This window comes from Pogoniulus pusillus, chromosome 26 (assembly GCF_015220805.1).
Source record: "Pogoniulus pusillus isolate bPogPus1 chromosome 26, bPogPus1.pri, whole genome shotgun sequence".
Classification (NCBI taxonomy): Eukaryota; Metazoa; Chordata; class Aves; order Piciformes; family Lybiidae; genus Pogoniulus; species Pogoniulus pusillus.
Genome location: NC_087289.1, coordinates 15,899,184 through 15,914,645, shown reverse-complemented (window position 1 = coordinate 15,914,645; position 15,462 = coordinate 15,899,184). Strand labels below are relative to the sequence as shown.

The following is a 15,462-nucleotide window of genomic DNA, read 5'->3' as shown; positions in this document are numbered from 1 at the left end:
ATTGAATTGCATGCATTTGGGGCTGCAGTACAAAACTGAAGCATCACTACAAATGTTTGTATCTTCTTTATCTGTAATAATCTCAATCACAGGAAACAGAAAGCTCAGCTGGTATGCAATGCTTGAATTTCACATTGTAGGTTTTAAGGTTCTATAGAAGAGAGAGCCAGTAGCATAGAAACGATGTTGCTATCTCCTGATCTAGGTGAAGTACCAATCTGAAAAGCTTCAAAGTTCACTTAGAGTTTCTTTTGTAGGCAGACCTTCTGTGCACTGCTGGATAGTTGTCAGTGGTTTAAAATGCACTCATTCCTTCATGAAAACAAATCTCTCACAGAAAAAAAGGTTGGGATTGCACTGTTCCAGTCAAGAGACCCTGCAGACTTTCTAATGCTAGACCTTTTCATACTCCATTTCTTTGAGTTTTAAGGCCTTATAGGTCTCTTAATTAGCTGGCTTACAAGTAACTATTTGCATCTATGAAACAGTAGGTCAAAATATCTGACAAAATATTGGGTTTCTGCATTGGCCTTTTGTGGAAAATAACAAATCACTTTTTGCTTTCCAGGGTTACTTCCAGTTAAAAGCCAATCCTGGTGCATGGACTCTAAGACTGAGAAAGGGCAGATCTGAGGATATCTACAGAATCTACAGGTAGGATCCCAGGCTCACAGTATGTCAGGGGTTGGAAGGGACCCAACCCCCCTGCCAGAGCAGGACAATCCTATCTAACACAGATCACAGAGGAACACGTCCAGACAGGCCTGGAAAGGCTCCAGAGAAGGAGACTCCACAACCTCTCTGGGGAGCCTGTGCCAGTGCTCTGTGACCCTTACAGTAAAGAAGTTCCCCTTTGTGTGGAGGCAGAACCTCTTTTGCTGCAACTTACACCCATTGCTCCTTGTCCTATCCCAGGGAGCAGTGAGCAGAGCCTGTTCCCCCACTCCTGGCAGCCTTCAGATACTTATAAACATTTATCAAATCCCCTCTAAGTCTTTTCTTCTTCAGACTAAACAGCCCCAGGTCCCTCAGCCTCTCTTCATAAGCCATGCCCTCCAGTCCCATCATCATCCTCATAGCCCTCTGCTGGACCCTCTCCAGCAGATCCCTGTCCCTCTTCAACTGGGGACCCAAAACTGAACACAGTATTCAAAATGAGCTCTCAGAAGGGCAGAGTAGAGGGGGAGGAGAACCTCCCTTGATCTGCTGGACACACTCTTTTTAACGCATCCCAGGATCCCATTGCCCTCCTTGGCCACAAGGGCACATTGCTGTGCCATGGGGAACTTGTTGAGGACAGGAGAAGAAATATTTAAATCGTTTTCTTGTGCAACTTTTGAACTAGGTGAGCATCAGAGCATGTGAATCTAAGTGTCCTTGCCAAAGCACAGTGAACTGGACAGCAAATTACATTTTGTACTGATGTGAGATGAAATCAATTCATTTCAAAGCCCACAATAACCTGGTGTTCAGACACATGTATTTGTTACTTGTTGCATGTCTCAAACCTGTTTTACAGCCTGAAAACTTACTACATATTTCTGCTTTCTAGTCAAGGTCAATGCTTTACTCTATTTTCAGCCATGATGGAACAGATTCTCCACCTGAAGCCAGTGAAGTTATTGTTGTTCTCAACAACTTCAAGAGCAAAATTATCAAAGTGAAGGTGAGTTTAAAAACCAGAGCTGATCTTAAAAAATCTCTTTGACTGACAGCAGGGAAGAACTTGGATTAAGGCCTGATGATCCCTTCCTACAAGCATACATTTGAGGCAGCTTGCACAAAGTTCACAGTAACAGCATTTTCTGTAGATTTGGGTTTGTTTCTTTTGGTGCAGAAGAGAATGACATGTAACTGCTGTTCCTTTTGTATTCCCATAAGAAATAATTCTGCTTTCATTTTACTAACTCAGTTGTGCTTGTGACTTCATAAAAACCAGTTAGTTTTGTATGTGCTATGTCTGTCTGGTAATAAACATTCAGTGTATCCACTGAGACACTATTTTACTCTTATCCAGCAATATATTTCTTACCAATCTGAGAATACATTAGAAAAAAAAACCCAACAGGTAGATATTAGGATATTAGGAAGAAGTTCTTCACAGAGAGAGTGATTTCCCATTGGAATGGGCTGCTGAGGGAGGTGGTGGAGGCACCATCCCTGGGGGTCTTCAAGAAAAGCCTGGATGAGGCACTTAGTGCCATGGTCTGGTTGATTGGCTAGGGCTGGGTGCTAGGTTGGACTGGATGAGCTTGGAGGTCTCTTCCAACCTGGTTGATTCTATGATTCTATGATTAGAAATCTGCTGCCTTTTAGGGTTGCCTATCAGATAACAACATTATAGCTGAGAAGCTTAGAGAGGAGAACTGACAGGTAAGTGATAGCTCTAATGCATCCAGTTCACACTTCATCACAAGATTTACTCGTGATGATTTGATGCCTTTTCTGTCTCAGAGGCCAATACCTCTTGGAAACAAAAAATGGTGGAGGCTTTGTGTTGGTTCTTTTGGCAGGAGAGTGTTTGGTTTCTTCGAGGGCTTTTCTTTACCAGTCTCCATCATCAAAGATGGTCACAGAACAGCTTTTAGCAAAGCATTTTAACCATCCAGGCTAACCCACCTTTGGTGTCTGAAAACAGCTTTGGAAGCTGTTCTGAATGCCAGCTCACTACTGAGCTGTTTCTCCACACAGCTTAAGTTACCTGTTGCTTACTGAACATAATTCAGAGGGATACAGAGGCAGTGTCAAAACAACACTCTATAGCTGCTCAATAAGTAGTTCCACTCATGAAAGCAATGTTATACTTTACAGGTTCAGAAAAAGCTAGATATGATGAATGAAGATCTACTAAGTGATGGCACCAATGAGAATGAATCTGGATTTTGGGAATCTCTCAAATGGTAAAACTCATTCAACCTTCAGGTGTCTTGAAACTGCAAGCCTAGTTGATGATAGCTAGGTCTGTAATATTCCATACCTATATGCTAAGACTGCTTGAATTGAGGACCATCTTCATAGGACCCTTCTGTTTCTAGAGAACTGGGCTGCTACTTAGCACCTGCTTATCTTCCCTTAGCCCCAGTGCAACCTGGGGGCTGCATCTCAGCCAGCAATCTTTCAAGTGAATAAGGTGTTCACATCTAAGCTATTAGGCCTTCTTTGTGTCTGTAGTGCTCTGCCTTGTGGGAGGACACTCTGACGAGCATGGCAGGGATAACACCCAGCTCCAGAGCTCTACTGCACTAAGCTAGCACTGCAGCAATGTACATGCTCTGTTGCACTCTTTCACATATAGAGCTGGCCCTTACAGAAACATATTTTCCTTTGCAGGGGATTCACAGGAGGGCAAAAGAACGAAGATGTGAAACAGGATAAGGATGATGTATTAAATATCTTCTCTGTGGCTTCAGGACACCTGTATGAAAGATTCCTACGGTTAGTTTGGTATTTCTAATCTGGGGGTCTCCAATAGTAATGTGCTCTGCTTTCCTCAAGGGAAAAAGGTTAGAATCTGCAAGAATAGGAGGAGCTCAAACTGCTCAGCAGCTTGGATGTTCTCTAGATTTTGCATCTACTGTATTGTAGGAACTTTTGTCTGCCTAACATTCACATGTTCAACACAGACATAATTGAATGGATGGTATCCTGCTGCCATAGTTGTCATACTACAGTATAGCCAAATACAAATCTATTGTTTAGAAACTATAAAAGTCATAGTGGCTTTGGAAAGAATCTGAAGAAAGGGACCTGGGAGTGCTGGTAGAGAGTAGCTGAAGATGAGCCAGCAGTGTGCCCAGGTGGGCAAGAGAGCCAATGGCATCCTGGCCTGGCTCAGGAACAGTGTGGCCAGTAGAATAAGGGAGGTTATTCTTTCCCTGTGCTCAGCACTGGTCAGGCCACACCTTGAGTGCTGCATCCAGTTCTGGGCTCCTCAATTCAAGAGAGATGTTGAGGTGCTGGAAGGTGTCCAGAGAAGAGCAACAAAGCTGGTGAGGGGCCTGGAACACAAACCCTATGAGGAGAGGCTAAGGGAGCTGGGGGTGTTTAGTCTAGAGAAGAGGAGGCTCAGGAGTAACCTCATTGCTGTCTACAACTACCTGAAGGGAGGCTGCAGCCAGGTGGGGTTGGTCTTTTCTGCCAGGCAACCAGCAACAGAACAAGGGGACAGAGTCTCAAGTTGTGCTGGGGGAGGTCTATGCTGGATGTTAGGAGGAAGTTGTTGGCAGAGAGAGTGATTGGCATTGGAATGGGCTGCCCAGGGAGGTGGTGGAGTTGCTGTCCCTGGAGGTGTTGAAGCAAAGCCTGGATGAGGCACGTAGTGCCATGGTCTGGTTGACTGGCTAGGGCTGGGTGCTAGGTTGGACTGGATGATCTTGCAGGTCTCTTCCAACCTGTCTGATTCTGTGATTCTGTTCACAAAGGACTGTGAAAGCCAGCAGGTGATACATCCTGACTAGTTAAAATATATGAACTTGGGAGAGGAGGAGGAGTAATTTTGTAGATAAAATTAAGCAATTTGTAATAAGCTGAATCTTTTTCTTCATGTAGTTGCATGCAACTTCAACATGTATTTGCAGTTACTCTAACAATGCAAACCAGTGTGTCACAGTAATGATCTCTAGTGGATGGCATTGTTCTGTAAATGCTTTTATTCTTTTGTTCTTTTGATAGCATAATGATGTTGTCTGTGCTGAAACATACTAAGACGCCTTTAAAGTTCTGGTTTCTGAAGAACTACTTATCACCTACATTCAAGGTTTGTTACTAATTACAAATTTCTTCTATGGTGGGGAAAAGTTAAAAAAAAACAGCAACAAACAAACAAAAAAACAAACAGAAGAAAGCAGAATGCAGTTCTGGAGCCCCCAACACAAGAAGGATGTAGAACTGTTGGACCGGGTCCAGAGGAGGGTTATGAAGATGCTCAGAGGGCTGCAGCAGCTCTGCTATGAGGACAGGCTACAAGAGTTGGGGCTCTGCAGCCTGCAAAAGAGAAGGCTTTGAGGAGACCTTAGAGTGGCCTTTCAGTATGTGAAGGGGCCTACAGGAAGGCTGGGGAGGGACTACTGACAAGGTCTTGTAATGAGAGGACAAGGGGGAATGGGTTTGAACTGGCAGAGGGGAGATTCAAACTAGATGTTAGGAAGAAGTTCTTTGCAGTGAGGGTGGTAAGACCCTGGCACAGGTTGCCCAGGGAGGCTGTGGCTGCTGCCTCCCTGGAGGTGTTCAAGGCCAGGTTGGATGTGGCTTTGAGCGACCTGTTCTAGTGGGAGGTGTCCCTGTCTATGGTGGGGGGTTGGAACTGGATGATCTTTGAGGTCCCTTCCAACCTAAACCATTCTATGAATCTATGAAAGGTTGCAAGATGTGCATCATACTACTGTGTGAACATATATACAGTTACTTGTCATCTGTACATCTTTTAACAAAGCATGAAGATGGTATAAGCTGATGGTTCTACTTAGAAAGCTTTGGGACAAGACAAGTTGACAGTAAACTCCTGCTGAAGGCAAATACTTAGGAGAAGAGCACACAGTAAGAAAATCATACTTGAAAGAATCTGAACTGCTGTTTTTTGGTGACTCAGACAACGAAGGTGTAGATTTTAAGATGAAATTCAGGGCTACAAACCTACAGCTAATACATAAGGACTAGGCTTGGAGAAGACTACATAGGAGACAGCATTAAAACTGTGTTTAGGACTGACTAGAGTACACATGCAGTGATACAGCCCTAGATGAGAGTACACCTGGAAATACTGATTATATGTGATGCATCTTAAAACAAACAGAACCCAGAGGGAAGTGGACATCAGAAATTTCAGGTATTTGCAACGCTTAGCATTAGGAAATACCTTTTCATAGAGAATCTTTTGGGCATGAACTGAAGGGGAAACGATTTGCAGCACTCCCCACTGCTTGCTGCAGCCATAGGCAGGGGTGGTGCAACAATATGCTTCCCCCTCCCTTCCCAATGGCCATGTCCTACCAGCATCCCTTAGCTAAACCTGTACTCTCCTTGCGTCAGGAAGCCTCACAGATGAGAATGTCAACTAACTTGACAGTGAGCCAAGGTAGTCTAGTAAAAAAATCTTTCCCCAATTCTTTCCTCTCATTTTATTATTCCCACTTACACTTCTTTGTGTAGCCCCAAACAATAATTCTCCGTTCTGTGAAATTACAGGATTTGAGCAACGCATTCTTCTACACGGAGCTGTGGATCACTCTAAAATGGCTCATAAATAACTGTGTGGGGAAAAATGCCAAAATATTTAGTTGTCTTAGGACAGCTGGCTTTACAATTTGTAGTTGGTTGTTCAGCCTGAGGTTACTTCTCTGTTTGAAGTAACAACAAAACTATAGTTGTAGTGTTTCATTCTCTTACATTCGATGCCTTATTATAGGATGAAGTCTCTCTCTTGTAATGCACTTTCCTTTTCTGAACTGAAACAAGCTGATTTTTTTCCCCCTCCTGCTGCAGGAGTTCATCCCATACATGGCAAAGAAGTATAACTTCCAGTATGAGCTTGTCCAGTATAAATGGCCACGCTGGCTTCACCAGCAAACGGAGAAGCAACGTATCATCTGGGGTTACAAGATCCTCTTCCTAGATGTGCTCTTCCCATTAGCTGTTGATAAAATCCTGTTTGTAGATGCTGATCAGGTAAGTAGAGGCTGGAATTGCTTCATCTTTGCCTTTCTTCTTTCCTCTATGAATACCATGTCCTCAAATACAATTTCTGTACTGTTGGAAAGGTTGCAAGTTTGAGCCCTGCACAGGCAGGACTGAAGGGTTGGTTCTGTAACTGTAGCATGCTTCAGTGAGTGCTGTTTTTTCTGCCTGTTCCCACAAAGACTGGTTTTGTTGGCCTGTCTTTTTACTTTTGTCTCTTTCCACATTCACTCCCTGTGATTCCAGATACTTTGCCAAATGGATTCTTGTTTCACCCTTCCATTTTCCAGCTCCCTCTGCACTCCCAGCCTGCAGATCACTTACCACATATGGTATTTTCCTAAGTCACCAAACACCCTCCCAGCTTTCACCTGAGTGGCTTTCAGAGCAGTGAGAAGGCAGATCTCTTGTGCATGAAGCCACATCCTGCTGCAAAGCAAACACTTTATGTAAGGCTTTGTATGCACTCAGTACCTGAGTGGTCTGAAAAGACTGGGGAGGCAAGCAGTGAGAGCTGCCAAAATCCTCCTTCTAAAGCATGCATGAAGCTGAGCAGTACAGATTAGCAACATGGAAGCATAAAATACCTTAGGTGTTTTGGCATAGGTACAGCACGGTCCCATGGCAGTTTAAAACCATTACAACTTCTGCTCAAACATCACCTATGCTCTTCTCATTTTTTGACAGTTTTTGTTCTGTTTCTGGAAGAGATAGGAATACTTTTCCCCCCCCACAAAAATAGTAGTTTCAGAGTAGGTTTACTGCAGCAGTATCTGTGTCAAAGACACTACAAAGCCTTCACTCCTGAAGGCTTTGCAAGCTTTCAAGTTTTCTGAAAGAGATATTAATACGTTTCCCCCCTCCCCAAAAATAGTAGTTTCAGAGTAGGTTTACTGCAGCAGTATCTGTGTCAAAGACACTAAAAAGCCTTCACTCCTGAAGGCTTTGCAAACTTTCAAGTTTTCTGAAAGAAATATTAATACTTCCCCCCCCCCCCCCCCCCCCCAAATAGTAGTTTCAGAGAAGTTTTACTGCAGCAGAACCTGTGTCAAAGACACTAAAAAGCCTTCGCTCCTGAAAGCTTTGCAAACTTTCAAGAGGAAAGAATATGAAGGATCACAGAGTTCATGTACAGTGAGAATTCTTGCTGCTAATTAAGTAACAATTTGGTACTTCAGCAGTCAAGCCAAGCCCTGTCTGATTATTTTTAAGCTCTGTTTTAGTTGCTCCAGCTCTAAGGGCAGGGGGGACAAGACCTTTTGTGCTCTGTTTTTGTACTACACGTACATAATGCGAAAGACTGCTGAGTGTCACTGGCAGTTGTTCTGCTGTGTGGGATAAGAGTTTGCTCAGTTGGAACCAAATCCTGACAAGTATTTCAGAATACCCCATGGCAGGCTTCTCCAAATAAAAATAACTCCTGCCTTCCCTTCAGTAACTCCTGCCCTTCCCTTCAGTAACTCCTGCCTGCCTTCCCTTCAGTAACTCCTGCCCTTCCCTTCAGTAACTCCTGCCTGCCTTCCCTTCAGTAACTCCTGCCTTCCCTTCAGTAACTCCTGCCCTTCCCTGCAGTAACTCCTGCCTGCCTTCCCTTCAGTAACTCCTGCCCTTCCCTTCAGTAACTCCTGCCTGCCTTCCCTTCAGTAACTCCTGCCTTCCCTTCAGTAACTCCTGCCCTTCCCTGCAGTAACTCCTGCCTGCCTTCCCTTCAGTAACTCCTGCCTTCCCTTCAGTAACTCCTGCCCTTCCCTGCAGTAACTCCTGCCCTTCCCTTCAGTAACTCCTGCCCTTCCCTGCAGTAACTCCTGCCTGCCTTCCCTTCAGTAACTCCTGCCTGCCTTCCCTGCAGTAACTCCTGCCCTTCCCTGCAGTAACTCCTGCCCTTCCCTGCAGTAACTCCTGCCCTTCCCTGCAGTAACTCCTGCCTTCCCTGCAGTAACTCCTGCCTTCCCTTCAGTAACTCCTGCCCTTCCCTTCAGTAACTCCTGCCTCCCCTGCAGATCGTGCGCACGGATCTGAAGGAGTTACGCGATTTCAACCTAGATGGTGCTCCTTATGGATATACTCCCTTCTGCGACAGTCGAAGAGAAATGGATGGCTACAGGTTCTGGAAATCAGGATACTGGGCAAGCCATTTAGCTGGAAGAAAATACCACATCAGGTACTGGAGAAGTCAGCTCTTTCCCAAAAGAGGGGGAAAGCTTTTGTTAGTGCTCAGCATTAGCAGTGAACTAGCCGAGGCATGTAAGACTGCAGTGAGCTTACCGTTGCCACTGTTCCATTGCCTATAGCCCATTTGAAGCACTGAAGTTACTTTTAGCATGCTCTAAGTTGTACAGATGAACAACTGGAGTGTTAACTAACCAGACATCTTCATTTGTTAATAACAGTGTTGGAAGAAGGCACTGCCTGACAGTAAAGCTGAGATGGATTTGGTGACACCTTTTTGTCATACATGCCATGACCTTTTTAGATCTGCCTTGTATTAGATAATTGGAAGTAGTGTCACCAAGAGATTGTTTTAGCAGATTGTATCTTGGGGTCTGCTGGGGCAGCAGTAAGTTACCCATCAGTCAAATGTCATTACTAATTGCATCATCTTCATGTAGTGCTCTGTATGTTGTGGATCTGAAGAAGTTCAGAAAGATAGCAGCTGGAGATCGACTCAGAGGACAATATCAGGGTCTTAGTCAGGATCCTAACAGTCTGTCCAACCTTGATCAGGTGTGTTTTTATTGTTTGCTTTGTTTCATTTCACTTGGGTATGATTTCACTATGGGAGCTCTCCTTTCCTGGCCACACTTCAGTCATGCCTAGATGCCAGGGGCTGTCCCATGACAGCCTGCCTTCAAACGAGGCAGTTGTTGCTAGTGTCAAATGTAACTGGTTGGTGGAAGCAAGGCCTGTTCAGACATGTCTTAAGACTATCAAACTATCCAGTGCAGTCCAAGACAAACACGTAGCACAACTGGGTACTTGTTTCTTGAGCTATCCAGCTCCAAATACTTTAGCCTGCACTGACTTATTTCCATGCTGCTAAGGCTTGTACTGATGTGGATGGAAAAAAATAACACAATGGCTTTAATCAACTGAGAGTAGTCTTCCAACCTGTTCCAATGCAGGTTTGATACTGCATTCATGTTAGCAATGTAATACCATTTATTAACTAACTTTCAACCAAATAAGATTAACAGTTGTAGTATGCAGGCTTTTTTCCAAAGGACTTGTTTGGAATGAAATGAATGACTGATGCATCCCTTTTTATCTACACTAGAAAAAAACCTCTTTACAACTTCTCAGTATTATCTACTGGAGAAGATTATTCCTCCCCCCTCTGCACTCTGTGGAAACTGCTACTAACGCTTATTCTTCCAAACAGGATTTGCCTAACAACATGATCCATCAGGTGCCAATTAAATCACTCCCACAGGAGTGGCTGTGGTGTGAAACATGGTGTGATGATTCCTCAAAGAAGAGAGCAAAAACCATTGATCTGGTAAGTGCAGCTTGGCTCCCTCATTCTCATGTCACACTGAGATAGAGTGTTGTAGAGGCACTTCACCACATCAGATGTAGGCACTTCATCCTGTATTGTTACTTTGATTTTTTCACTTCATTCACTGCTTTACTTTTCTCTTACCTGGAGCAGTGGCATTATGATGGCTTTGGGAAGACTTTACACTGCCTCCTAGCTAAAGCACAGGCATTTGTTCACCAACATCAGATTAATTCCAGCAGAGGGAAGCACACCTCTATTCAGCAGATAAACCTTTTTGTTGGCATCATCTGAACTGTTTGTATGTTTTGTTTGCAGTGTAATAACCCAATGACCAAAGAGCCCAAGTTGCAAGCAGCAATGCGTATAGTTCCAGAATGGCAGGACTATGATCAAGAAATCAAACTGCTCCAGAGTCATTTCCAGAAAGAAAAACAAATGAGAACACCAGCTAATGTGCCAGGACAACACACACATGGTAATCTTTCAGACTGTTTCCCTACTTCTGTGACTTCTGGGCTTAAGCTGTGTGCTCTTTCACTACAGGCTTGCACCATGCAAGGGCTTGCTGGGTGTCCAGAGAAGGGCAACAAAGCTGGTGAGGGGCCTGGAACACAAACCCTATGAGGAGAGGCTGAGGGAGCTGGGGGTGTGCAGCCTGCAGAAGAGGAGGCTCTGGGGTGACCTTATTGCTGTCTACAACTACCTGGAGGGACATTGCAGCCAGGTGGGGGGTGGCCTCTTCTCCCAGGCAACCAGCAATAGAACAAGGGGACACAGTCTAAAGCTGTGCCAGGGTAGGTCTAGGCTGGATGTTAGGAAGAAGTTCTTCACAGAGAGAGTGATTGACATGGGAATGGGCTGCCCAGGGAGGTGGTGGAGGCACCGTCCCTGGAGGTGTTCAAGAAGAAGAGACTGTGCCATGGTCTAGTTGACTGGATAGGGTTGGGTGATAGATTGGACTGGATGATCTTGGAGGTGTCTTCCAACCTGGTTGATTCTATGATTTTAATGGGACAGAAAGGCCTTGCTGAGCAAAGCTGGTGTAGCTTAACCTGATTCTGAATCAGAGGACAGAGCTCTGTTGCACACTTGTTCCAGTTCTGTTAAAGACCCTCATTGCTCTGCAATTTTAAGAGCTTGGCCTTATCTTAACCCTTAAAGTGCTGCTATACACAATGGGTATGAATTGTTCTCCGCTAAGCGGTAACATTGCAAAGAACAAGTTTTTGGGTTGAAAATTAGTATATGAACCCCAATCTGGCAGCTGGCAATGGAATGCTCATTTTTTTTCGTTCCCTCTTTTACAGATCCAGCAGCACATGTGGAATTATGATCCATGGAGAAAAATTCAAGTTAAGACTGTTTCATAGACAATTTTTATATTGAAAGCTAGGTTTTTTCCCGGTATGTCTGCAAAACTGCTGAATAATTGAATGGGATGATGTATGCATTTTTATTACTTGCCTTTGGGTTAATTTCTGCATATGAAATAGGATCTGGATTGCTGGAATTAGCATTACTGGCTTTTTTGCACCTGTGGTGGAGATAAAAGAGCCCATGATGGAAGTTAGCGTTTCAGAAACAGAACTTCACTGGAAAAGCCAGAGCCTGTTCTTCAGCTGTTGCTGCCTCCACCACTGATGAAGATCCTGTTAGTCTCAGATCTAACTTGAGAGCCTGGAAATCGCAGACCTATTGAGGCATTGGCTAGAACCTAAGTCCTAACCTCCACTGATGGAGCTAATTTTTGCAGGTATCATTAAAAGGCTAAGAATCACGCCTTGAATTTGGGAGGCTGTTTTATCTGCAGGTTTTCAAGTGGTCACAAATGCTTCTCAGATTTGTTCAATATGCCCTCGATTTTTGTAAGAAATCCAGCATTACTTAGATTTTTCTATCTTCTGTCTTCATTTACTGCCCAACTCTTGAAGGTTTGGCTTACTGTAAAGCTATCACAATCTCTTTGAATGCCCATCCAGATACAGATGCCTAAACTTACAACGGGAGCGGAACATTGGATCTGACAGCTCAGTTCATCCTAGCCCATCTGACTTCAATCAAAGTGCCCTCCTTCCTTCCTGCTCAAAGTTCAAAATCAGTCTGCCAAATTGGTAGGGCCTTACTCTTGCTGTGGTTCACTGATTCATGAATGTGTTTTTGTTTATGAAAAAGCTGTAGAAACTTGGAAGTTTATCATCATGTAAATTTCATTAACTTTATTTTTCTTCAGATGTTGTCACATCAATAAAAACTTTGGAGTTCTTAGCTCTTAAGTTTTAGATCACACTCAGTCCTTTGATGATTTATTCTGCTTGCACTCATTGCAGTCCTAATCTGATGTTGGGGTGTCTGAATATTTTACCTGCATTTGTTTTCATTTTGTGCACAGGGAAGAAAACGTTTTTCCTGCAAGGCTTAATTACCTTGGGCTTGTTTTGTCATTGACATTCAGGTCTTAATTTTCAAAGATATGAACAGAAAAAAACACCCAACAAAAACCCCATCCTCAAACCCTGTTTCCCTCATTCCCTGTAGGATTATTGTCTGCTCCCCTAAACACTGAGAAGTTGAATATCTGAAATGCAAGAAGTAGTATTTCTAGTAGTAAAATATAGCTTCCTATGCACTGTTTCTTTAAAAAGGCAAACTAGGATCATTTCTGCCTCCCATGTTTTTATAGAGGTAAACCTTATGTGTTGTAAGAGTATCACACTAAAAATAATCCTGGCTTGAAGAGATTCTTCTAGAATTATTGTATTATACATCCTGAAAAGGTTTTAGAGGAGTCCAAAAGACAGCAGTTGTAGTGGTTTAGCTGTTTGATAAGGCAACTGAACAGAAAAGCAGCACTTCTCCAACCAGCTCAAGATATGGCCCAAACCACTGACCCAAACTCTTAAACTCACAAAAAAGAAGTATCTGGAGTCCCTTAAATGCACATTACAGGCACTGTTGACAAGGTCACTACACCAAGCAATAGCACTGCATAAACACTTTGGGGTGTGGGGAGGGGTGTATCGAAAGGGGGTTAGGGGTTGGTTTTTTCCTAGAAAAGCATTGGAGAAGACAGTTTATAATCTCCCCCTCTCCATCAGTGAACTATGCAGACATGGGAGGCTGGATTCAAATCCTGAACTGACAGAGCATGAGTTCCCTGCTCAGTTATTTTCCATTTTGTGGGCTTTGCTATTCAGAAAGTCTCCCTGATGCTCTGTAAATGACAAGTGGCTTATGCTTCTCATCAGAACTCTTCCAGTTAAGCTCTTCCAGACTTAACCTGGAAGGATTTTTTTCTAGTGTAAAAGCCAATAATGTGCCTGCCAGCAGATCAATTACACACTATGTTAATTAGCCTATTTTCAGCAGGCAATACAGCAGATGTAAGATCACACTTCTGCATTCACCTACAAACTACTTATGCCTCCTTGCAGCACAGGGACTGGCACACAATCAGGTGGGCTGCAGTGTTAGACCAGTTTCATCCAGGGATGGACGAGATAGTAGAGGAGGATCACTTAGGATGGGTGGGGAAAGGAACCTGCCCAAGCCCTCAGAAGCAGAAAAGTGCAAGTTTTCTGCAAAACACAGCCCCTCCTATCTAGAGAGCTCTATTTGGCCTCCCCCACCAACTACTGCTGAAAACTGGAAGACAGATTATAAAGTAACCTCTTCAGTTTGGCACAGTACTTTCAATGCCTTGTTTGGAATTGAATATGGCAAAGAGAGTTTTAAATGAAATGTCAGTTGTGTTTTTTAACTTCTGCTCCTCCATTCTATGTTCATGCATCTCTGTTAAATGCCTGCAGTGCAGGCTTCTCTTGGCTTGCATTATAAGATCCAGCAAGCTAGGGAGAGTATTTTTGTTCCCTCTGGTTAACAGAGACCATGCTCTTCTGCTCAGCTCTTATTAAAGGAATAGATCTAACTCACAACTGATAGATAAAGAAACCAGAATCCTGGATTGTGAGATGATTCTTACCTTTTGCAGTACTCTTAAGAGTGCTGTAACTGTTCTTGAGTATATTGTAAAACGCACATGGTAGTAATCATTCTGACTGAACTACTCCATTTCTTCCTGGGAAGCCAGTATTTATTTGCACACAAGAATAACAATCATACAGGAGAAGAGTCACTTTGGATCTGTGCATATGCCTGCTCATGGTGCTCAACTGGGCCTTGAATGAAATATCTTTTGACAGCTTCATCTAGGAAAAAATCTCAGAGTAAGATGATTACTGACACAGAGCTGCTTCTGATTGTGCCTCTGATAGTCTGTTCCTGTAAAGTAGTATGACTGAGAAAGGAAACAGCATGGGATTAGAGGTCACACCACAATTCTAGATCCTTCAGACTGGAAAGGCCACTCCTGTGGCAAAGTGATGACAATTCCTATCTCTGGATGCAAACAGCTTGTGCTCCTGGTGAAAGGTTTACACTGGAAAGCACCCAGTACTTCATTCTAAAAGAAAGATCTCACTGCCTTAGTAGAAAAAGAAATAGCAAAGAATTAAGTTTTTAAGGTTTTCTCTTTCATTAAGCTATTTGGGGGGTGGGTTGTAAAGGAAATGAAAGGGGTGGGACATGTACAAAGCAGTAAATATCCAGGCACAACCTTAGGAACCAAAACTTTTTGAAATAGAAACCGTTTTGCATATCCACATGTCCTGTAATCTGTTCAAGCATATACTGTACCCCAGTGTGGCACTGGTCCCTAGTGATTAGTGGGAGTCCTGCTCTGCTCAATGTTACCTGAACTGAGATTACAGTGAGTTTCCCAATACAGTGGCAACAATAGGGATTGTCTACCACAATAAAGTCTTTTCTGTTCTTTACCCTTGTCTCTCCTGTCAGTTACTTTTAGTCCATTAGCTGATGTTTTAATGGATTTGCTTACAGGATGTTTTTGCACTTATTCTGGTGTTGAAATGCTTCTAGAAGGGAAAGGAGTTTCTCCTCCAAGCCAGTCTTGTCTCGTATTAAAGTAACCCCTTACCCAATACACTTCTGTGAAAGACATAATGGAAGTCTTTGATAGTTGAGGTAGTTTTGTATCTTTGTTTCCACCCTACCTACTAATAATGTTAAAATGTGCCTCTAGTCAGTTTTACAGATTGCAGAGCTGGGACACACACTACTCCAGATGAGGTCTCACCAGAGCAGAGTTGCAGAATTACCTCTTGATCTGCTGGCCACACTTCTTTTGATGCAGTCCAGGATGTGATTTGCCCTTTGGTCTGCAAGTGCACATTGCTGGCTTACACCCAGCTTCTCATTCACCAGTAGCCCCAGGT

At 43.5% G+C, this 15,462-nt stretch overlaps 1 protein-coding gene and 1 long non-coding RNA gene across 4 annotated transcripts in view; one reads left to right on the top strand and one right to left on the bottom strand.

Annotated features, from left to right (window-relative positions):
• Positions 1-15,003, top strand: part of UGGT1 (UDP-glucose glycoprotein glucosyltransferase 1) — a 68,374-nt gene extending 53,371 nt beyond the window's left edge. For all 3 annotated transcript variants that reach the window (XM_064165241.1, XM_064165239.1, XM_064165240.1), the window contains 11 exons: positions 569-654; positions 1,582-1,666; positions 2,812-2,900; positions 3,331-3,435; positions 4,672-4,756; positions 6,481-6,663; positions 8,673-8,833; positions 9,282-9,396; positions 10,052-10,168; positions 10,487-10,646; positions 11,479-15,003. In XM_064165241.1, the coding sequence (XP_064021311.1) occupies positions 569-654; positions 1,582-1,666; positions 2,812-2,900; positions 3,331-3,435; positions 4,672-4,756; positions 6,481-6,663; positions 8,673-8,833; positions 9,282-9,396; positions 10,052-10,168; positions 10,487-10,646; positions 11,479-11,504 (1,212 nt within the window). In that variant the 3' untranslated portion in view covers positions 11,505-15,003. The remainder of the gene's footprint in view (positions 1-568; positions 655-1,581; positions 1,667-2,811; positions 2,901-3,330; positions 3,436-4,671; positions 4,757-6,480; positions 6,664-8,672; positions 8,834-9,281; positions 9,397-10,051; positions 10,169-10,486; positions 10,647-11,478) is intronic.
• LOC135186987 (uncharacterized) overlaps positions 1-15,462 on the bottom strand; it is a 54,528-nt gene that overhangs the window by 25,684 nt on the left and 13,382 nt on the right. The window lies entirely within an intron of this gene.